At 39.2% G+C, this 24272-nt stretch overlaps 1 protein-coding gene across 3 annotated transcripts; it reads left to right on the top strand.

Moving 5' to 3' along the window:
* Positions 1–369: 369 nt before the first annotated feature.
* Positions 370–23186, top strand: LOC117416452 (period circadian protein homolog 2-like). Of its 3 annotated transcripts, none has more exons than XM_034027522.3 (24): positions 370–640; positions 4170–4611; positions 5775–5873; positions 6073–6227; positions 6640–6761; positions 6871–7072; positions 7238–7289; positions 7422–7564; positions 9523–9601; positions 10239–10345; positions 10558–10714; positions 11715–11823; positions 12031–12162; positions 12284–12392; positions 12635–12806; positions 13975–14105; positions 14936–15136; positions 16384–16665; positions 17054–17922; positions 18070–18225; positions 18648–18810; positions 19100–19298; positions 19725–19875; positions 20722–23186. In XM_034027522.3, exons 2-24 carry the CDS (start codon positions 4283–4285, stop codon positions 20893–20895), a joined length of 4293 nt encoding a protein of 1430 aa, XP_033883413.3. In that variant the 5' UTR covers positions 370–640; positions 4170–4282; the 3' UTR covers positions 20896–23186. The 3 variants fall into 3 exon arrangements, with proteins under 3 accessions (XP_033883413.3, XP_033883412.3, XP_033883415.3); XM_034027521.3 differs by having other exon boundaries at positions 14933–15136; XM_034027524.3 differs by lacking the exon at positions 14936–15136 and having other exon boundaries at positions 371–640; positions 20722–23185.
* The last annotated feature ends 1086 nt before the right edge of the window (positions 23187–24272 follow it).

The raw sequence follows: 24272 nt of genomic DNA, 5'->3' as shown, positions 1-24272 counted from the left end.
GCGTTTTGAATGTTTTTCTTTTAATTATTATTATTGTTATTTTAAATGACCGATATTAGTTACATGATATTCGTAGTTATTACAAGGAGATAATATGTATTTTTGCTTACAATGCAATAAATATATTAAATTAAAAAACAATACACGTTATTACAGCGACAGCTTATCGACCATCAATACTAGTGCTGCCGAAAAAGGTTCAACCGCGTTTATATAACAGCGGACAATTAAAACTTAGTCGTTTCTTTCTGTAAGAGGGCCAATAGTACTCGTCCACCACAACGCCCACATTGTCATACTCGTAGTACTGTGGGTAGAATGGTTTTCCATGTGTGTATTATGCAAATAGACTGGCTGCAACACAAGCCAATCGGTGCGCAGAGGCACAGATCCCTGGACACGCAAAGCTCTTGCAACCAATAGGGTTGTCTGCAGGGAATGGGGTCACGTTCAGCAAGTGCAGTATCTTTGCAGGCAGTGTTGTTACAGCGGAGCTCAGTCTGGTTTATGTAACTTTCAATATAGGCGTTTAGATATTACACAGGAATTCTGAATAAATTGACAAGAGCGCGACACAGCTTTTCCATTAAAGAAAAAAAAACTCAAGACGGACAGTCAATGTTTTGTTTTTAACATTCAGGTATTGAAACTTTTTATGTATTGGTTTTATTTAATAATGTATCAAGCATTGCGTACAGTCGCTGTCACATTGTGCTAGGTATGGTTAACACAGCGGCATTCTAATTATGAGGCAGCGGCACCGTGGTAAAATCAATTGTATTGTTAAATTGTAGCGTGCCTAGGTTTAAATTCATACAGTGTATTTAGCGTTAGTTTCTTTTCTTGAATGTGTTTTTAAAATGGCATAAACGGTGAAACGCGCTATTAAAGACAGTTTAAAAAAAAGGTTACATAACTAATCCACTGGTGGGTCAGCGTGTTTAGATTAAGAAACGGACCCACGCTCCATTTATGTATTTGTATTTATACAGTGTAATTTCTTGAATGTAATTAATAATTTGCAAATCCCTGTAAGCTGTTTGTATTTATTTATTTATTCATTTATGTGCACGGCACCCGTTTTGTAGAACAAACAATTGAAAGAAAAAATGCGTCCTCAGAGGTAGGGTCACTGTACCACCCGCCCGCAACAGTGAAACGTTAAACTACTTCATCAAAGCCTGTTGAGAACGAAGTGGCACAAGGGACTTCAAGATGTAAAATCTGTTTTCATAATGAGAATGTAACAAGGCTGGTGGCGCATGTTCTTTTTGCATTGGTCATACGATTGTTATTTTTGTGGTTAGTGTGTACAGAACAGTAGCAGTGTACATACAGTAAGTGGATGGTGGATGAGGGGAGTCTGCATGCTGTACCAAGGGCTACGTTGACAGTGCAGGCAGGACCTGGTATTTGTTTATTATTATTAGTTTATTTAGCAGACGCCTTTATCCAAGGCGACTTACAGAAACTAGGGTGTGTGAACTATGCATCAGCTGCAGAGTCACTTACAACTAAGTCTCACCCGAAAAACGGAGCACAAGGAGGTTAAGTGATTTGCTCAGGGTCACACAGTGAGTCAGTGGCTGAGGTGGGATTTGAACCAGGGACCTCCTAGTTATAAGCTCTTTTCTTTAACCACTGGACCACACAGCCTCCTATTAGGACAGGCATATTCTGGGATCGTCAAGTAACTTTGACAGGTATAATTGACACAAAGTAATGGATGTCAGCGAGGGGGGGAGTTATCAGTTTGTGAAATAAATAAGTAGTAAATGACAGGATAAAAAATGAAAGCTCTAATCATGGTGTCTACTTGAGATTTGGATTTTAGAGTAAAGTAGGCTTATAGTACATATACAGCTATGGATATGTACTATAAACCTCTATAGAATTAACTAATTTTGCAAGTCGAATTAAACCTTGTTACGTTAACATATTGATTTACATACAGCTAAGTTTTGTTCAGCATAACCCATAGAAAGTTTATATTGGGATTTATTATTGTTATGGAAAATCTTAAGTCACATATTCCTACTGTACCTAGATGAATATCTTTGGCTGCTTGGGGATTCCCTAGACCCCCTAGACTGTCTTTAATCAAGGGTGTGATGTGCCCTGAAAAATCACAAGTGCTGGAGAAGTAGGTGTCCTGTACCTGCCACAGAAGAGCTGTGGAGCCCTTGTGATCTGGATGCTCTTGAAGAGTGCAAATGCATATTGAGGGTCTGCTACCCTTGCAACAAAACACAATGTAATGACTGACAACCGCCCTCATTGCACTTGAGATGGAATGACACGGCTGTGTGACGTTTGATATACTGTAAAAACATAATCGCACAGTCAATTCTGTTAATGCAGTCTTCAAAAGACAGGATGTTTGGAGAGAGACAGTGGGTGAACAGAGTTTTGGAGAATGCCAAGCTATGCAAACTGGGAACAACTGGATGTGTGCCTGTCTGACAAATGTTACTGTGCAAACAGGGCTTTTTAAGGCGATTCACATTCATCTTCATGTTCTTACATGCTGCTTTTGTGGCTGGGGAAATAGGTCTTAAATATGATTAAGATTTGAAGCTGTTCGTCTAGCAGGCAGTTATTTGTTAAATACATTTTTAAAACAATTACAAATATTTATAACATGTGAAACTGGCTGTAATTATGTGTATGACTCTTGGTAAATGGTTTCATAAATAATGATTAGTCTTGTTAATGCAAATTGCTAGTAAAACCCCAGTGAGATTAATACCTGCAAAGTGAGGTTTTGAGCTGTGGCTGCAGGAAATTCACTTGTGGTAATTCTATTTACAGGGAGCATTCAGGCACTTCACTTTGATAACAAAGGTTGAATGAGCTTGTATACGTGCATTTCTGTGGCTACAGGAAACCCTCAGATGTACAGCTTAGCTTTTACACTGAAAGATGTGACAGAACATTTTGTCAAAGTGAGAACAAAAGAAGCTGTTTTGTTGTGCCGATGCTGTGTGTTAGTGGGATATTTTCCATGCAGTGTCATTTTTCATTCCCCTTCATTTCTCTTTGCTTATACCCAGTGTCACTGCAGTGTCAGTGTGAGAACAATAGATCCTTTTGAATTATTTAGACAGAACCCGTTATGTGGCCTACTAATCTGACAAACATACGTCAATGCTTGCATAGACACAGTAGTCCCAAAACATTTCAGTACTGAAATGAATTGAAATGGAAGCTGTATGCCATAGTGACTCCTTGTTTTTAGTACATTGGCAATGCTGTTAAAGCATATTACCACAAAGGTCATCTTTGTTTTTTTGTATTTATTTATTGCACCTCAAGCACAGTTAAAAAATACGTTTTATTGAAACTGACCTATTAAAAACAATGACAGGGGGTATTTATTTATTATGTCTTAATGTCAATTCAACTGTCTTTCTGCAGCTGAGTCATTTTAACAGTGTTAGTGACGATACTTCTCTGATGTGACGCAGATTTCATGACCTCAGACTTTTGTACCTGGACTCTGGTAATAAACACAGTGTGCTACCGCTGTTCTATCTCACTGTATCTATATTAAACTACACTTGCCTGTGCTGTCGTGCATTTACCCATATTGATGAATGTGACTTCTAATCTGATTGGCATGCTGTCAGTAGCGTGCCTGCCACTCTGTAATAGATGCGGAGAGTCCCCATGCGTTTCTGTAAATGCACCACCGAGTCCGCACTTTTATACTCACTCATCTTGGTAAGCTGTTCCTTTATGAGGCTTTTTATAAAGCATACTATTGCTATTAATATTACTTTAGCAGTACTGCCTTAATGTATCCGGATGCAACATTAAGAACAGATTCATGTCCTTGTAAAACCTATTGTAATAGGGTACCTTTTAGCTGGTCACTACCTCAGTACGGCAAAGCCTCTGAGGTAAGCCTATTTGCCGTCTGTAGCAAGTTGCCAGTAATTGCTCGAGTAAATCAGCAGATACAATACGTCTTTCAAACCCAGACATAGACACATACAATATGTCTTTCAAACCCTGACATTGATCCTTTTTTATTCTACCCTGTCTGCACAGGTACAGTAAGACACTTTTTGAAGGGGCTGTTTGATGTACAGTAGACTGCTGTAATACATCTGTTCACCTTCGGGATGAAAATGTGTTTTTATCTATGTCTCTTTTGACTTTAACAGATACTCAAGATTCCTGCTTCTCAACATCGAGTGAGAGCCAGCTTTCATTGGAAGCAAGACAATATAAATGGGTTGTGTTTTGCCTGCTTGCATTTCAAACCTCCTAACATCCGATGTCTGAAGACTATCTCTATTCCACCTTGGAGGGGCAGAGCCCTGAGCGGGACCCTGATTTTGAAGATGTCCCAGCGTGTTCAGCATCCAGACCCCGGCTGTACAGAATGAGCAGCTTTTCAGAAGCCAGGCATGAAGAGGCAGAGCTTGTGCTTCACTCCGATGGCAGTGACAGCAGCCAGGACAGGAGAGCCCCCTCGCCCAGGCAGGGCTTGCACAGCGACATGGAGATGACGAGCAGTGGCTCCCATGGGAATGAATCTTCAGGGAGTTCCAGTGGGAACGGGAAGGATTCTGTGCTGTTGGAATCTTCAGAGAGCAATAAAAGGTCATTGTCGTTGTCGTTGGTGTTATTGTTGTCGTTGTCTCGTGTGTGATTTTGTTTTTTAGTGACAGTTTCTACCAATAGTTTAATCCAGCAAATGAACTGCCTGTTTCTTTTATATAGTTTTCTTATCTTGAGCCATAACTCAACTGAAGGATTGCTCCCAAAATAATACCGCCATCCATATAAATCTCATAGGGTAAACTAAGCATAACATTCCCAAGGTACTTTAATAGATAAGACTTATCATTGTAATCTATTTAAGGCTCTATTACTGTGTAAGATTATTTAGGATACACTGAAGCCAAGGCCCTATTGCAGATGTCTTAATTTAGCTCATGTAACGGGCAGTGTTGTGTGATTCAGACAACACCAGCTCTTTTGCGTTGTGATTTAGATGCTAGCTTGCGGTGTGCGGGGTCGCTGGTTTGCTCCCAGCCTCTGCCCAGTTACACTGCTGCTGCTACCCAGATCACAGAGTGGCTGCAGCCGATCGCCAAGGTTAAAGGAGTGTAACGGGCAGTGCTGTGTGATGCACTGCCGATACGGATTCTGTCCCTTGTCAGTGAGATGAGATGAGATGAGATGAGGTTAAAAGCTCTAAAACCACTAATCCAGACAAGCCCAACACTTTTAGTGTTAGGATGCTAACTTTTGGTGTTACACTCAGGTGCGACTGATTTAGCCGATAGCTTATTTAAAACCTTCATTCATTGCTCTACTTACTGTAATTCAGATGTCTGGACTTGGTTTGTGGAGTAAGCTCGTTTGCACTATAAATAGGATGTAGAAGGTATTGCTGGAAGCTTAAGCCGCATACCCGAGGTTAAGACCATAGTCCGAGTGGATGCAATTATAATTGCAATGAACCTCATTGTGTAATCATCCTGTTTAGGGGAATATGAGTGTGTGTGTGTGTGTGTGTGTGTGTGTGTGTTTGGGGTGGGGGATGCATTTGTACCAAAAATATCTATCAATGCTGTGTCATTATAAACAATACAGTGTCATGTAGAATTCTGTGCAGTAAAAACCAAAGTAAATCTATCTATCTTTCTTGTCTGCACTTGCAATACAAAGCAAGTGGACCATCTAGTAGCTGTGACCAGTGCAACATTACACCCAGTAAGTGCCAGGTTCAAACTAAATGTCTTTACTTCTCTCCATAGCGTGAACTCCCAGAGTCCGTCCCCACCCAGCAGCTCCAATGCATTCAGTCTCCTCAGTGCCAGTTCTGAGCCTGACAACCCATCCACTAGTGGCTGCAGGTTAGTGAAGCAGTCTTAGGGTTGCACTGTGATCAAACCCTTTTGCTGTTTAAGCTGTTAGCCCAGTGTCATAATAAATCTGTTGCTCTGTTTTGCTGTAGTGACTTCATGATAACGTATTTTGTTTCCATTATATATCAAATTTTAATAGCAGGTCTATAATTTCAGCCATGTAAATATTTCTGCTTCAACATTGCAGTAGTGAAGAGTCTGCGAAGGCCAAGACTCAAAAAGAGTTGCTGAAAACTCTGAAGCAGCTGAAAGTACGCCTCCCTTCTGAAAAGAGGGCCAAAGGGAAATCCAGCACGCTGGCTACGCTGAATTACGCACTGCGCTGTGTGAAGCAAGTCAAAGGTATGAAGACATGTGGCTTCTCAACTACCCCTACCCCCCATGCCAGCTTTAAATTTCATCAGGTACACTAACACCATGTTGTTCTCAGGTCAATGGCCTCTCTCTCAAATAAGAAATGCTTTGAAATGGCTGGATACATAAGTGTGGTTTTAAACCTGTCACTGTAAATATACAAACTAGGTACTCGGATCATCATTATTTTTTAAGTTACAGAAACGTCTTGTATGAAGTGCTTATTTCTTTCACTAGTAAGCATAATGCAAACAGACCTTGAAAGGGACACTTTTTGATTTCTTTAGTTTTACAATAATCAAAATTAACTAATGTTAACCTTACCAAGAAAACTGACAAAAAGCCAATGCATTTATTAATTTTCCTTGTTGACGCAGTGGTTTTTTTGTTATTTCTATAGCTAATGAGGAGTACTATCAGTTGCTCATGATCAACGAAAGCCAGCCCTCCGGTCTTGATGTTTCCTCTTACACCATTGAAGAGATAGACAACATCACATCTGAGTACACGCTGAAAAACAATGTAAGTGTGCAGCTTATGATACCGCAGGTGCTATTCACAAGTGCATGCTTGTGTGCTGTTTTTAAAGCATGTTTACACTGCAGCCTCATCATGTGCTTTTTGCCCACAGGATGTATTTGCTGTGGCTGTCTCTCTGATCACAGGGAAGATTGTTTTCATCTCCGATCAAGCTGCGTGCATCCTGAACTGTAAGAGAGAGGTGTTCAGGAATGCCAAGTTTGTGGAGTTCCTGTTGCCACAAGACGTGAGCGTCTTCTACAGCTTCACAGCACCTTACAGGCTGCCATCCTGGAGCATGTGTTCTGGGGCCGGTGTGTACAACGTTATCCGTGTCGACAAGGGAGTTTGTGTCTATACAATCGTAGTTGTGATGATTCATTTGCCACATGTTTTTAGTTTTTTCTAAATAACAAACTCACAAATAGGGTATAATTGAAGTACAGTTCCAGAAACCATTTTTTATTCTTGTCTTACAGAGTCATCGCCTCCAGACTCCATGCAGGAAAAATCTTTTTTCTGTCGCATCAGGTGAGCTCCTATATTTATAAAGCTGTGACTCTAGGTAACTTGCAGCACAAACCAATGTCTCCATCTACTGGAGAATCTAGAAATGACTTTGCACTGATTCCTGACCTCTGATCTTTTAACAATGTTTCACAGCGGAGGGCAAGAGCGAGTGGGAGAAATGCAGTACTGCCCGTTCCGGATGACTCCTTACCTGATGAAGGTACAGCACTCTAAACATGCTGAGGACCATTTCAGCTGTCTGCTGCTTGCAGAAAGAGTACACTCTGGATATGAAGGTAAAGGAAATGCAAGTGCTGTACACACCTTCTCATTAATGGGATCCTTTCATAGTCTGTATGTATGAATATTGAATATATAAACTAGGGTTGTTCTGATTAACATCTGATATCTATTCATGTTAAGCTAGAGCAGGTGTGTCAAACTCCTTGAGGGCCGCAGGGTCTTCTGGTTTTCATTCCAACTTAAGCTCTCAATTAACATAATTGATCGAATTATTTGTTGAAGTTGACTTATTTAATATTTTTCAAGGTCTTTTACAGTTGATGGTTTTAAAAATGCACTTGATTCAAGGTACACTACCTGTGAAACATTTTGAGGCCTGGTGAGAAGTGTTAAATGTGTCCAGTTAATCAAGTAATTAGACCAATTAAGTAATTGAGAGCTTGGGTGGAACGAAATCCAGAAGACACTGCGGCCCTCCAAGGAACTCAGTTTGACACACCTGAGCTAGAGGGATAAGCAGGGGGATCATTTTGAATATTTAACACGGCTTAGTATGTTTAAGGGAGGCTTTTGAGATGATGGTGGATATTGCAGATTGCAGAAAGTGATTTGCATACTCTCCATCGTTTTTAAACATTTCATACTTTTCTTTAAAAAAATGTTTGTTTTTTTACACTGTACCTTTGTTTAGAATGATGTAGAATGCCAACTGTTTGAATAAATCTATCTCAAGAGTTACTAATTGTAGCTACGTGTGTAATTGGAAGCTAGTTTCCTTTATTTGTGGAGAGGAGGCAGGCAGGCAGACCAGCATGTGGTAGAAACGCACTGCACTCAATTTAAAAACAGACTGTTCTGTGTGATGGGTTTATTATACGGTGTAGAGCCTTCCTCTTCCCAAGATTGGCTTGGCTTTGTTCTCCTGCCTTCACTATGAATAGGATCCGGAACTGTATTTGCTATTTTGGTTTCCTGTTCATCACGGTTGGCATGTGCCGATGACACACTTACGTTAATCGCAGAGGAATTGGAAGTTTGCTGCCAGCATGGAACTACTTGTAATTGTTGTGTATTTCCCACTTTTTGCCACAAGTTCTTGTTTTTTTTATAGACATTTCTAGTTTGAATTCACAATTGATGAAAATATAAGGTGCAACATAATAATTAATAATAATAATAATAATAATAATAATAATAATAATAATAATAATAATAATAATAATAATAATATCCTTCCAAATGTCAATAATATCAAATGTCCTTCCTTTTATTATTTATTATTGTAAAAGAACAAAGTTAAAAACAAAGCCATGTTTTGGCCAGACTGCCTTCATCGTGCTGACGTGAATAGATACAGTCCACACTATTAAACACATTAGCACCTGACCTCAATTAGTTCATTAACGATACAGTCATTGAAAATTTGCAAATCTACTATTCGTCATAAGTGCAAACAATGCTATAAGCAATACAATACAACACAAATATTTATATTTACTATTCATTTATAATCACACATTTCAATATTACCTGATTTTAAAATTTGATTTGATTCGATTTTCCAAAATATTCATGGCTGCACACACCGAAATAACCCTAGTGATGTGAAAAAATATGTACACATAGTATCAGTTCATAAATTGAATAAATCATTGCATTTCTAAGTTTAGGTATCCAGTAATGTATCTATCGGGGAGAAAGCATCTTAACTCCGGTGATTCAGTGAGTCTCTTAGGTTTGAATTCACAACCATTTGCAGTGATCCTGCAACATCTGGAAGTGCTTGAAATGCCAGCTATGCCTCTTGTCTCTTGTGTCCACTACTCTCCTGTATCGGTGTCATTATTTTTTTGTTTTATATAATTTGCTGCTGTTGCCCTTCGTGCACAATGAGAATTGGTTTCATCTGTTTCGACCCTTTTTTCTGGTCCCGCTGGTGACGTCACAGTGCATGGGTTCACAGTGCAGACAGGAAGACCTTACATATTCTTTTTTTTTTTTTTTTTTTTAGCACCCAGGATTCCTGCAGATAAGAGGATCTTTACCACCACCCACACCCCGAGCTGCATGTTTGAGGATGTGGATGAAAGGTGGGAGTTTGTTTTCGTTTCTAAAATGAACACTGTCAAATGACAAAACTGACTCGTGCTTTAATAAAAGATTGCCTTCACTGAATAAGTAAGCGACAACATTCACAAAAACGTCCTTATAATATACTGTTGTGTTTCAAAACACCTAACCTTGGATACATCCTTTTAATAGAGCAATACAGTCAGTTTGTAAGGAAAATACAGCTTTTAACTTTTACATTTAGTCTATTAAGGCAAGCGCTTTCAGCAAACTGGTCTTTCATTTTAACTGGCATTTTTCCATTTGAGAAAAAAAAAACAATACCTCAAATAACAGTTTCAGCTGTAGATATGATGTGACAAAGGAGACACACTTCAAACTGAATGCCTCTGTTTAAAGAACATTGTATTGGACAAAGTGGCAGGTATACTGGTATAAAGGGAGCTTTTAGGGCAATCCTGTTCCCATTGCCCGGGACAGGGGGCTGCTAATGTTAGTCCTCATTCTCCTATAGAACCATGGGGGGTAACTGCCTAAGCCCTATGGGTTGGTGGCTTCACTGTGGGGTGATTTGCCTATACTGTAGTAATTAACATGTTCACCCTCTTAAATATAACATGTTGCTCATGAATCATTCAATCTAATCTGTTTCTTCAGAGTGGTGCCACTGCTGGGTTATCTTCCTCAGGACTTGATAGGGACACCTGTGTTGCTGTATCTGCACCCCAGCGACAGGCATTTGATGTTGGCTGTCCACAAAAAAAGTAAGTTTGTACTGTAGCTTTAATACACAGCTGTTTGGACTTGCATGAAAAGTGTTGTCTTTTCAGAGAGTAACTTGTGGCGAAAATGCTTTGGGATTAATTATATGTGTCATCACATTCAATTATAGTTTTTTGCAAAGTACTGAATTATTTTGGATAGTTATGCAAGACATTTGTTGAATGCTTTCTATGCATTGATTTTTTCTTACTAGTTTTGCAGTGTGCAGGGCAGCCCTTCACAGATCATTGTGCAGTTCGGTTTTGTGCTCGGAACGGAGAATATGTTACTATGGATACCAGCTGGTCTAGTTTTGTCAACCCTTGGAGCAGGAAGGTGTCGTTTATCATAGGAAGACATACAGTCAGAACGTAAGTGTCACAAATTTAAAGGAGTATTGATTTTTATTGTAAAATCTCTTAGCAGCAGAAGTACTGGCCCATTCCTATGGGATGATTTTTGCTTGATAATGTCCCATTCAATCGAATGATCTCAATCAGATCGGGTGACATAAGACAAACTAACCAGTAGCTACCTACTAGCCTACTAACCACTAACTCTACCCCCTACACCTAAACCTAATGTCTACAGCTAACCTAATGTCTACCCCTAAACCTAACTGTGTTACTATTAAAGTCATTTTTAGTAATATTTCAACACCGCTTGTTTAGTGCCCTCTAGTGGCTACTACATCCGACATCCATTAAAGCGCTTGAACTGGACCCACTCTACCTGTTGGGAGGCTAGTAGGTACCTACTGGCCCATTCCTATGGGATGATTTTTGCTTGATAATGTCCCATTGAATCGACTGATCACAATCAGATTGGGTGTTTATGCAAAAAGGAGTAATATTATTAACCCATTAAGTGCCATACTGCTCATTTGAGGATAGGCTACTTTGTAATTTGTTGGAGCATTTTTAACTGGCATCTATCTGTTATTTTAATGTTCTCTTTAATGCTAATGCTATAATAGCTTACTCTGATTTTGTTAAGTGCGAAAGTTAAGTGTAAATGTTACTTAATTCTCCAAATATAGCCCTTCAGATGCTTTTATAACGCCTCAATATAAAATAAGAAACTGAAGCTTTTCTTGGTGCCTTCCTACCCACAGTGATGATAAAGCTCCATGTTCTCTGTGCTGAGCTTCATAGCCAGTGTGAAATTTCACTGCTCTGATTACGGGCACGTCTAACTTGACTGTCCTCAAAATAAGACGCAGCAATCTGTAGCCAAAACAAAGGATTAAAAATCTAATAATTCTGTGAAGAAATATTGATTTAGAATATATCAAATTACATAATTGCAGATTGCTTTTGCTCTTTTTTATGTTGTATTTTAATCATTAAATACTTTGTTTTGTTTGAACAGTGGTCCTGTAAATGAGGATGTCTTTGCCGCTCCACCGTTTACCGAGGGTAAAATAATCGATTCTGATATTCAGGAAATCACAGAGCAGATTTACAGGCTTTTGCTCCAGGTACGTCCTGAAACATGTTGAATTCACAGTTATACACAGCATGCTTTCTTCTACACTGTGGCTAACTACATGGTTTGTGCTTGAAACTAAAGTCAAAAGCATGTTCTTGCTTACATCAATTGGTCTAGGATCATTGTGTGTTTGTGTGTGTATGCCTGGTGTCACATGCTGTATTTAGTTATTTTTTCTAAAATGTGTTTCTTGTAGCCGGTGCACAGCCATGGCTCCAGTGGGTATGGGAGTTTAGGAAGCAATGAATCACGTGAGCATTTAAGAAGTGTGGCTTCATCCAGTGAGAGCTTTGGTCATCTAAATGAAGAGTCACAAAAGGAGAAGCCTGTAAGTCTGCATTCAAAATGTACACATATTAAATTAATTTCCATTCAGTTCTTTGTTAAGATGCATTTACTAATAATCTCAAGATTAAAATCGGGTTTGTTTTGCTTTTTTTCTTTTGTAGAGAACATTTCAAGAGATCTGTAAAGGTGTACACATGCTCAAGAACCACGGGCCGCAGATCTTTATTGAGTCCAGAGCTAAACTGGAGCCGAAGAAACACAGCTCTGCTGGTTATTATTATTATTATTATTATTATTATTATTATTATTATTATTATTATTATTATTATTATTATCATACTTTAGTGTTACAGTAGTATTTAAGTATGAATGGTCAGTGCTAGAATTATCTACAACAATCTACCAGCATGGTGGAATTAACTGGACATTCTTAGTTAACCTGCTTCTATTTCTTAAGTGACATTCTGTTTCATTCGTTCATTAAATGTATACATTTCTTTTTTTTTTTTTAGCTGAACCACAAAAGGACTCAAATGTGAGGACCAAAGACACTCTCCTTATCTCTGGGAATGGTAATACAACAGGCATTTCTGAGAAAACAAACACCAAGTCTGAAGAGATAAGCAATAAGGAACAGACCGTTTATTCCTACCAGCAAATCAGCTGTCTTGACAGTGTTATCAGGTCAGTAAAAGAGCCAATGGTGTTACAGGGCAGTATTCATGAAACTTTTAAGGCTTGCTTTGAGGAATGGTGTGCCATTGTTTTGTTCTTTTTAAAGCCCATTTTGATCCATTAAAATCCGGTCATGAAAGATTCAAGAAACATTTCTAAAGAAAGGTTCTGCGAGGAGTGCAGCCAGCCTGTAGGCCTGTAGGCTGTTCAGACGTCATTGAATGTCTTCAAAAACATTTGCTTATTTTTGTACACCGTGTCTTGCTATTACTAGAAATAATCCATTTCAACTCAGCAAATATGAGTGGCTGTTGCATCAAAGCTGTTTATAAATACCAGTTGAGTAGGTTTTATTATCTTCAGATCCTTGCAGCAGTCGTCCTCATGTGCATAACACTGCAGGCCCGCTTCCTTCAGGCACTTCACCGAGTTTGTTTTGATTGGTGCTGTGCATTATTTGAACAGGAGCACGGTGTTTGTTATAATGTGAAGTGCGCTGTTATTCAAGCCTAATGGCCTAGATGCATGCTATCTCCATCTAAGTTCTCTGCCTTGTCTATTGACTATACTAGAGGCTATATGCAGTTTATAATCTGATTTACCTATCTGAAAAACAAATCTGAGCGAGCCACTGAACCCCCTGTCAAATCTGCACATGTAAAGACCTATTTATACTTCCCACAAAAAAGAACCAATGAACTCCTTTGTAGAATCACAGTCTTGCATACGGGTAAATTGAAGGAATACTTTATACTGTCTGCATTTTCAGAGCTTTTATGTCTTACTGTTTCTGCTTTTAGATTATGAGGAGATTTTTAAAGCTGATAAATAATAAATTCAGTTCCCCTTATATAAGTTTACCACAGTAAAAGCAGATCAAAGTTAAATAAAGCATAGGTATGCATTGTAAAACCCAGAGAATTATGGTAAAGCATGTAAAAAACATATGGCAAACTATGGCAAACGCATAGTATAACCACGAGAAAAGCATGGAAGTCCTGCAAAATTAACACGTGTTCATGCACTGTTCAAAAGGAAATCCTACCTGATTTAATAAGACTTAATGAAAGTGTTGCCCAGGTTTTTAATTGTTTAAGACTTGATACAGGTTTGACTGTGTGGTGTATACCGTACAACAGCAAGACCAAGCAGGCTCACTTTGCTGTGTTGTTTCCAGGTTTCTGGATAGCTGTAATATCCCAGTCACTGTTAAGAGGAAATGTGTGTCTTCCTCCAACACTGCATCTTCTGACAACTCTGACAAAGACAAGCAGGGTGTCACTGATGACAGCATGCTACTTTCTCAAGGTATAGCATGTGTGTGTGTGTGTGTGTGAGCGCATATATATATATATATATATATATATATATATATATATATATATGTATGTGTGTGTGTGTGTGTGTGTGTGTATTAATGCCGATGGATTTAATACAGTTCTGGAGGGGTATGGTTCTTGTAAGTTTTTTAAATAGTTTTGAAACTACGTTAATAAAATTTTTTGATTAACCTTTTGACTGCCAGCTGCTTTTTATCATATGTGCCCTTGCCTTTTCAATTATCATGTTTAATATATGATTTTTTTTATTTAAAAATAAAGCGGAGTGTACAGTCTGATTTTTGACTGCGAACAATGGGGACCATTTCAAAAGTTCTCAATTTAAAAAAAGAAAAGAATACAAAATAAAAACACACTATATTGTTGAACTGACAATAAACAACTTTGTTGCAAGTAGGAGCTGTGTGTCGGCTGCACTGAAAAGTTTTTGAAGTTTGATTTTAACCCATTCAGTCCTGAATTATTTGTGTCCAGCTGAAGAAGGAACCCCTTTTTTGAGTATACATGAGAACTGAACAAAAAATACATGTTTTACACATATTTCAGACTGGGACCTAGGAGTCATGTGAGGTTCCAACGTGATTTCATACGGCTTATGTTAGCATACAGCGCTAAGATAAGGCAGGACCTTGGACTGAAAGGGTTAAATAGAAAATCAGCCAAAACTAAGAGCTAGTGTGACCATATTTGAGACAAAGATGGCTACCCTGCCCTTAAGTATTTTTTATTTATTTTTTTACAAAAACGGTTCTTGAAATTGTTTCTTCTCTTCGTTATGTGCTGTGATTTTTCTAGCAGACTCTCCCTTGTTAGACCATCAAGCTGATCTTGCTTCGTTGAAGTCGCCTGAAAACGCTTCTGCAGCAGCGGTAGTTGGCGCTTCACTGACCCTGCTTGCTTTACCCAGCAAGGCTGACAGTGTTGTGTCCATTACCAGCCAGTGTAGTTACAGCAGTACTCTTGTTCACGTTGGGGACAAGAAACCACAGCCTGAATCCGGTACACACATAAACCTTTTGTTTTGTGTTTTCTTTTTTTCTTTTTTTAAACGTGTTTTTACTACTTTTTTAATTTTTTCTATTCGTTTTATTTTTGTAGTCTTCAAAATCAGTTCTGAAGACTGATTTTGAAGCTCAATTACTGCTTCAGTAATGATATCATGTAAAATCAGAAATTTATATATATCATTACTGAAGCAGTAATCGAGCTTCAAAATCAGTCTTCAGAAGCTTATAACAGTTTAATCCACACCTAAAAAAGTGTGCAAATTCTAATATTAAGCTGATAGCATCCGCTTCAATTTGACTAAATTGGCAGAAAGCACTCTCAAAGCACCTAATAAGATTAAGTATTCCATTAATATATACCATGATGTTCAATTTGTACCTCGAATAAGCTCCCACTCCATGCCTATTCCCTCTGTTTAATACATATTATAGTCAGTATTGGTGCTGAAATAACAACAATATTAACTTGTATTCATTGAATGGCCCTAACTGTTCAAATTGCAAAGCAACTGAACGACAAGAAAATCAAACCTATGCCAAGGTTATAAATACCCTAATAGTGTTTTCTTATTGCATGCATATTTCTTTAATTATTTTGCAAGAGTTTAAATGTATGCATCTTGTCATGCTTTCTGTATTGCTAATAATTTCTCTTTTTTGATTTTTGCAAACTAACCACTATAAGCGTCTGTCATTGCAGCAGCTTACCAGTATATCCTGAGCACATTGAAATGTTTTAGGAAATTGAAAAGCAGACAAAAAGAACTGCAATCATAGAACTCAAATAACCCAGATAAGACTCTGCCTGTCCCTGGTAATTATTTCAAAACTACCTACAGGATTTTAACTAAGAAATCCATATTTCCTCTGAGGGTGGCAGGCAGGAAATTAAAAGTGAGAAAAGTTGGTTAGTGCTAATGCTGGGCTCTCCCCCTCTAGCACTGTGCCTTCCAGAAGGGCTGATCGAATGTACTGTCAGGGGACTGATCTGTGCTTAACTACTCTGATCGGGAAAACAGCACCGAAAGCGAGCAGCCCAAAATAAAAACAACACTAGTGGCCGCTGTCTTTTGGCCCATTTAAATGTGGGAGTCAATGTTATTATCGCCTGTCTCTATTACAACTGTCTCTCTAGTAGGACTTTCTCTACTTGGTTTGTTTGCTGGTTGGCTGTATTTAAAAATGCATAAATAAAGGTATTGGAGCATAGATTAGAAAAATGAATTTTTGCCATTTCAGAAATAATGGAAGAGGGTCCGAGTGGTATTGAACCAGTGGAGAGCCAGCCCCCTCCCCCTCCCCCTCCCCCTCCCCCTCCAGCCAGTGCAGTGCCAGTGGTGAGCCAGGAGAAGGAAGCTTACAAGAAGCGGGGCCTCACCAAAGAGGTGCTGGCAGCGCACACGCAGCAGGAGGAGCAAGCCTTCCTCAGCAAGTTCAAAGAGCCCCGGGGGTTCCGCATGTTTCAATCTCCTTGCAGCTTCTACATGCAGGAGAAACACAAGGGGCACAAATGTGCACAAGGTGGGATTATTATTATTATTATTATTATTATTATTATTATTATTATTATTTTACATTAAATGATCTTCATGGGGATAGTGGGGATGATTTTTTTTTAAGTGTAAATTGGTATTTAATTTAGATTGTTTTAATTGTACTTTATTTTTGTAATTAAGATAATTATTTAGTTTTTATAATAAAAGTTTTTATCTTTCCGACTAGTTACTCTTTGCCTTCTGTGACTTAAATAAAAGTATATTGCACATTTTCTTTTTTAGAATGCTTTCACATGCATATAATATAAACTGTATTTTTAAAAAAAAATAACATGCATGTAGAACTGTTTCAATTGTTTGCATATTCAGGGCAGAACTCTTTAATGCATTCACATTTTCTCTGCTGGTTCAAGGTTTACAAACACCCAGACAGAGAGGGCAGGATGCCACTGAACCCCCCTTTAAGAAGGCAGGGAGAAACAAGAAAACCAAGTCTAAACGTGTGAAGCAATGTGACTCATCAGACAGCACCTCTTCACACAATCAGCAGCCACACAGGCCCCCTCTTGTGGGCCTAAACCACACCCCCTGGTCCCCCTCAGAAACCTCTCAGTCCAGCTACCCTGCTATGTCCTTCCCTACGGTTGTGCCAGCTTACCCAATGCCAGTCTTGACTGCACCAGGAGCTATGCCTCCTGCCACCAACCCATCTATGTGTGGCTTTGGGGATGGGCAGAGTGCCCAGGAGAATTGCGGCCAAATGCAGCCGCCACAGTATTCGGCACCTTTAGTTACTCCAATGGTGGCATTCGTGCTCCCAAATTATATGTTCCCGCAGATGAACAGTGCAGTCCACTCGTCCTTTTACCCCGGACAGCCCTCTTTCCCCCCACATCCAACATTCTCAGCCCAAGCTGCGTTCCCCGTTCCGTCGGCATTCCCAGGACAGCCCCAGTTTGGCGCTCCCAATCCCAATGTTTTCCAGGCGTACCCCCAGTTTCCTGGGCAGCCGTTCCATTACAACATGCCGATGGAGAGTGAGCAGCGTGATGGGCCGTCCCGCTCCTCTACCCCCCAGTCGGTCGGGGTGCAGGACCAAGCCTCTCCACCTTTGTTCCAGTCGAGGTGCAGCTCTCCTTTGCAACTGAATCTCCTGCAGCTGGAAGAGACGCCCAAGATGGTGGAGAGGCAGGAAGCGAGACCTTCTGCCATGTCCCTAGGGGCTGCTGGGACTGCAGGAGACAGAGACAAAGGAGCTGCCACGAGCAAGGAGTCAGAGGGCGTATGTAGAAATATATTTTACAAATATTTCAAGCCCTGTTTTTTTTTTAATATATTTTCTGTTTTCCTTATATATTTTATATATTTTAGCAGCATCCATATAAAAGTAGCTGATGTTAATGTTAATGTTTTTCCTTAAACCCTTTAGCTGGCACACATTCATCCTGGTGTAGTAAACTCGTATGGAGCACCTGCCAATATCCCTATTTCCTCTGGATCCTTTTATTCCAAGGATCAGGGGTTAAAGTCAGAAGAAAACCTTGCATGGGATAAAGTGAGCTGTAGAGGTTGTTGGAACATTGAGGTAGGCTAACATCGAGACAACTTGGGCAATCTATTGATAGGACCAGTTTCTTTTTTGTTTTTTTTTTATCTTGAAAACATATTAATCTGTTTTAACGCTATGTTGGCATAGCTGTAAAATAAGAATATTAAATGAAAGTATTTATTTCCTGATCAAATGTATCTTAGCCTCTTACCAAGCAATGGGTTCACACCATCAGTTTGCTAACTGAAGTGTAACATCTGTCTGACAAAATAAAATCTACAAAATCCTCTTGCATAATTCTTTTTATAAATATGTTTGTATTAACAATCTCAAAAATAAAGTATATTCCTCTAAAATGTGGCACACTGAACAATCTCGATTTCTTTTCTTCGATAAAGTTGAACGGGTGATGTGTGCTCCGTACCCCACTCAAAAGTCCCTTCCTCCTTGCTGTGCAGGGCGAATCCCCAGGTGAAGGCCAGGTCAGTGATGTCCTCTCCTCCTCCAGCGATCTGCTTGACATTCTGCTGCAGGAAGACTCGCGGTCTGGCACAGGGTCAGCAAACTCGGGGTCCTTGGGCTCGGGCTCCAATGGGTGTGGCACCTCAGGCAGTGGCACAGGTAACGATTGTGGTAACCAAACAACAACAGTTTGCATCTCAAATATGCTGTTGTACAGTTTAAAACAAAATGACACACAGTACCACATGCCACACGCATGCGATTGCCACGCAATACCATAACATTTCCATAACAGGAAACATATATATATTATTCCCAAAAGGTACACTGGAGCAACATCTTAGTTAATTTAGCACTTGTGTCTAAGAGACCACCGTTCTACAAGAACTCAACGCTTGTTTTAATGCAAGTATAACTGAACTAAAGAGAAATCCACTCATCCATTTAGGGAGCAGCCAGACCAGCAATACCAGCAAGTACTTTGGAAGCATCGACTCTTCTGAGAACGATCACCAACTGAAAGGCAAGACCGGCATGGAAAAGAAAGAGGGCACTGGCTTCGTTAAATACGTCCTCCAGGATCCAATGTGGCTGCTGATCTCTAATGCAGACGATTCGGTCATGATGACTTATCAGGTGCCGACACGGTGAGTAACATGGGGACGCTCAGGCAGGCTGGCTTTCAATGTCTAGTCTTGTTAGCAAATTATATATGTTTGTAGTAGTCTTAGTAGCCAATTTGATTTTAAATATTTGGGACGAATATATACTCTGTATCTAGTTAGATCTCAAACAGACACCTGTTTGTCATTAAATCTTATTCACACTAATAGAATCAAGGCCATGGTAATATGTGTGTTTAAGAAATTCTGGCCTCTGGCAATTTCAAACTGGTCCACCAGGTTTGATTAAATAACCGATAAGGTATGGGATGAGATGCAGTTCCAGATGGCGACCTGCATTTTTCCTCTGTACTGACGCATGTAATGCTGCATTACCATCTGTGGGGTGTGGGAGATGTGTATATTACTGGTGTAGCTGATTTATTCATGTATTGATTTATTTGACTGCAGAGATTTTGAGACGGTTCTCAAAGAAGACAGAGACAAGCTGAAACAGATGCAGAAAGCCCAGCCCAAGTTCAGGATGGAACAGAAGAGTGAGCTAGTGGAGGTTCACCCCTGGATGAAGAAGGGTGTCCTGCCTGAAGCTATCGATGTCGCAGTAAGTTTGTTGAACCCTAATTTTACATTTAGCACGGGAGAGAGAGGAGGGGGAAGGTGGAAGGGGGGGAGGAGGGGGAAGGGGGAGGGGGGAGAGAGAGAGGGGGAAGGGGGGAGAGAGAGGGGGGAATGGGAGGAAGGGGGGAAGGGAGAGGGGGGAAGGGAGAGGGGGGAAGGGGAAGGGGAAGGGGGAGGGGGGGAGGGAGGGCAAAAGCGTGCTCCAGGTTATTGTGTTAAACAAGAATACACAATCATGTCTGGAATAAAGGCATGCTTTTAGAGCATTTCGTTCTGTAACCTGTGCTGTTTTGGTGTAAACACTACGACCTGCAGACATTTCTATCAATAACATTTGTACATTGCATTTAATGTACAGCTATTGGCAGACCTGCTGAATAAAGTTATGTTAACATATTGAATTACATACGGCTTTGCAGTTTACCATATATTTAACTAAAAACTGACAAATATTGAAAAATGTGACATTTTGACGAAATCTAACATGAAATAATGCACTAGTATTATGGCTTCCACTAGACTTTTACTATATCATTTTGTAGTTCCTTTGCTATCATGTTGATGAACAAAATATCTAAATTATGTTCATATAGTGTTTTTTTTTTTGGAATTGTCTCAATCCTAAAATTCTCGGTGATGCTAAACTTTTGGCCATAGCTGCACATGTTATTATGGACCCACCCAATACCTGTTTTGTTTTTATCTCCCGGTTCATGTGTGCCACACTCAAATATTCATATTAACTTGGCAATCGATAAGGACATTTTTTAACAAAAGTCTTTTCTTCACTGTGGTCCTGTATTAATCGTATTTCACTCTGTCTCTTCAGGAATGCCTTTGCTCTGTGGAGAGTACTCAAGGTGGTGCATCCACTGCCTTTGACGTGGATATACAGAACATTGAACTCTGTGCAATGGTCAAACCCAGTGAGGAGGGCAGTTTGAGGACACTGAGTGTTACAAACGAAGAGCAAATACATGCAGAAGCAAGTCCAATGTCCTAACAGCAAGACAGGCAATTAATGAGAAACAGACTCAGAACCAGAAATAGAAAGTGATTGTAGCAAACTAGCAAACAAAATAATGTCATGAATCTTACCTGTTTGGTTCTCACTTTAGCTACATAGGTCTCAAGTATATTTCATTTGAAGCATGATACCTGGGACTACATTGAAAAGCGCTCAGTTTCCATGCCCTTTTCTCTCAGGAAGTTACATTTGCACTTCCTAGCTCGTTTCACCTCAGCAGTGTCTTGCTATCCAGGACAAAGAATACTACTGGCTGAAAGCATGTCAGTCAACAGGGGAGGCAGCTGGTTGGTTAATGACTGGAAATTCTAGAATCGAAGTGCAACACTATGTGAAAGCAGGACCAGATCTATCATCATGTTTTAAAATAAAAACATGTTTATATTTATTTAAAAACTGCATCTAGAAACCTATATGAAACAGTAGTGGGCAACAAGTAAGAAATATGATTTATTTTTTGTTCAGCTGCAATCAGTTGAACAATGCAACCACTTGAGAGACACTGTGTGCATTGTATGGTGTTGTGAGATCAGGCTGGTGTAAGTGCAGTAAAACCTGCATTACAGGTTCACCAAAGGGGCTGCTACAGACAGGTGACTGCTTAATGCTTATTCAAAGTGTGTCAGTCATTCACTTGTATTGGAAGAAGGGATGGCTGTTTTTGGATTCTCTGTGATCACTGTCTAGTAAGATCTGGGGCTGGTTTTTCAAAACTTTGCTAATCAAATTAACGCATTTGATCTGGATTATGTTGTGCAATTGGGTTTTTGAAAATGCGATCGGAATTACTGTGATCCAAATTAAAAGTTTTGAAAAACCGGCCCCAGGTGACCATAAATACAGGTTTTACTGTATGTATTATGAATATTTGTTTATTTATTTACTTCGCATCCAATTTGTTGAGTATTTATTTGTGTTAACCATGACATTCAGTGCTGGCTGTACTGTGAGAGAACACTTGATATTTTACACTGGTTTTGCCACTCTCTTTTTTTTAAATCTTTCTATCACTGCTTCTGTTTTAGGAATTCCTCTTTTGTTCAGTATATATAATATGTTTTGTAATTTGGTTTTATATATTTGAAAGGTAATTTAAGTGACATACGCGTATAAGAAGAAACGGCCACTGTAGGCGCTAGTTGAACTTTGAAACAGTCACTGTGTTACTGGTTCATGTCTGCGGATAAAAAATAAAGTGCAATTGTGTTTGTCTACAGTGACCAGGTATCCGGGATTCTTGCAAGCAATTTTGCATTGTGGAATAAAAAGAAACAGTATAGTAAGGATGAATTTAAACTAGGTGCCCCACATTTAAACTAACCAGCAAACTAAAATACGTACCGCGCAGACGTTTCATGTTGTGTTCTCTTAACATCATGTCATTGTTTTGATACACCTTAAAGCAATACACATATATGTTGGTCTTTTAAGTGTTGTTGGACAAAGTCTTCATGCACTGGTACAATGTGTTTTTTAATTTGAAAATTTAAAAAGAGGAGAAAGGTTTGTTTGTCCATAAAATTAGGTTTAGGGGGTTATTTGTACAGTTACAGAGCAAATAAAGAAGAATATGAAAAAAGGACAATGTGTCTCAGGTATCCAGAGCTACTGTATGTAACTGAATTGCTCAGAGGGTGGATCCATATTATTTGGGTTAAAATGACCAACCAATGATTAGCCTCAGTTTGTCCTAGGCAATATAGATTAACCTTTTCATCTGCCTTGGAAATGTTTTTAAATTAGACTTGCCTTGTTTGCTCTGATGAAACCTTTCATTAAAATACAGGCGTCATTACCCTACAGTACAGCACCACTGCTACAATATTGGCAAGCACAGTGCTGTTCAATTCACAGTCATTCTCAAAAGTCAATTCGCTATGCATCATTTCCCTGCTTTTATCCATGGTCTTTACAGCAGACTCGCTCACCAGTCATATGTAGGAACAGGAGTGTCTATTTGAATCCTGTTTACAAATTTATAATAATGAAGGAGTAAAAACACTCTTTGATACCTGGGACTGGTGGATTAGCACAGTGACATGTACACAGTATTCTACTGGATTAGCACACTGACATGTACACAATATTCTAGTGGATTAGCACAGTGACATGTACACAGTATTCTACTGGATTAGCACACTGACATGTACACAATATTCTAGTGGATTAGCCCAGTGACATGTACACAATATTCTACTGGATTAGCACACTGACATTTACACAATATTCTACTGGATTAGCCCAGTGCCATTTACACATTATTCTCTCTGCCTATTGCGTATTTTTGCAATGTTTTTAACACAATGAAAGTTGTATTATTATTATTATTATTATTATTATTATTATTATTATTATTATTATTATTATTTGAAGATGCCTTTATCCATATTTGTATGCATGTGACTTGGGGCAGTAACAGCCTTAATCGTTGGTACAGTTCACAGAAAACAGATACGTGGTTTAGAGGCTTTAATTCATGTAACTATTCCTATTGTGCCACACAGATGGCAGTGCAGCTACTGTGATTGTAGCGCGCTCTGGTGGACAGGCGTCAAATGACTGCATATGCCGAGTAAATTACAATATCCTTACTCCTTTCTCAACTTTGTGTAGTATTATTATTATTAATATTGTTATTGGCAGATCGTTTACACTTCAATGCAAACCCTCCGATGTCTTTGATGGCATTTATTTTACAACAGTCACAAACAGTTAACGTATAAAATAACTGGATTAATCCCTCCTGATGTGCTGTTTAATGAGCCAATAGCCAGTGTCGATGAATTTGTTCAAATCAACGTTGAGAGCTAAACGAGCTTAAGATCATGATTCATAGATAATTTTATTTAATTATGTATGTATTTGAAAGATTCAACACTAGAGGGCAGCAATGTCATTTTAAAGAAAAAGGACGTCAAATCAAACTGTTAAAGCTCCAGCAATGGTCTGAAATGATTTTGTTTTACAAGAGCCCTTAAACATGGCTTAGGAAAAAAAAAAATACTTAGTAAAATAATGATTTAGTCAACATGTATTTATTTAATTATTTTTCACTGGATCAGACCATTAACAAAGTGCTATGGTAATTAAAAGGTTATTCTGTGTACAGCAGGTAATTACAAGACGTCCTGAAGCTCTGTGTGTGGTGGGTGGGCATTCAGCCCATCTTGCTCGTTTGATTGTTAGTAGCTTATTGATCCCAGAATCTCACCAAGCACCTTCTTGAAGGATCACAGGGTGTCAGCTTCAACAACATTACTGGGGAGTTGGTTCCAGACCCTCACAATTCTCTGTGTAAATTTATTGATTGGTGGTTCCCTTCATCGTGAGATTGGTGGCGTCGTGGTTTCACA

This window comes from Acipenser ruthenus, chromosome 12 (genome assembly GCF_902713425.1).
Source record: "Acipenser ruthenus chromosome 12, fAciRut3.2 maternal haplotype, whole genome shotgun sequence".
Classification (NCBI taxonomy): Eukaryota; Metazoa; Chordata; class Actinopteri; order Acipenseriformes; family Acipenseridae; genus Acipenser; species Acipenser ruthenus.
Note: the sequence above shows the minus strand (reverse complement) of the source record. Positions and strands in the feature narration are given on the sequence as shown.

What these genes read in the sequence shown, in the direction of transcription:
- LOC117416452 (XM_034027521.3), top strand. Translation starts at nt 4,283, where the DNA reads ATGTCTGAAGACTATCTCTATTCCACCTTGGAGGGGCAGAGCCCTGAG. An exon ending in AGTACACTCTGGATATGAAG is followed by an intron (nt 7,565 to 9,522) that starts GTAAAGGAAATG and finishes TTTTTTTTTTAG; the next exon opens with CACCCAGGATTCCTGCAGAT. An exon ending in GAGGTTGTTGGAACATTGAG is followed by an intron (nt 18,226 to 18,647) that starts GTAGGCTAACAT and finishes CTTGCTGTGCAG; the next exon opens with GGCGAATCCCCAGGTGAAGG.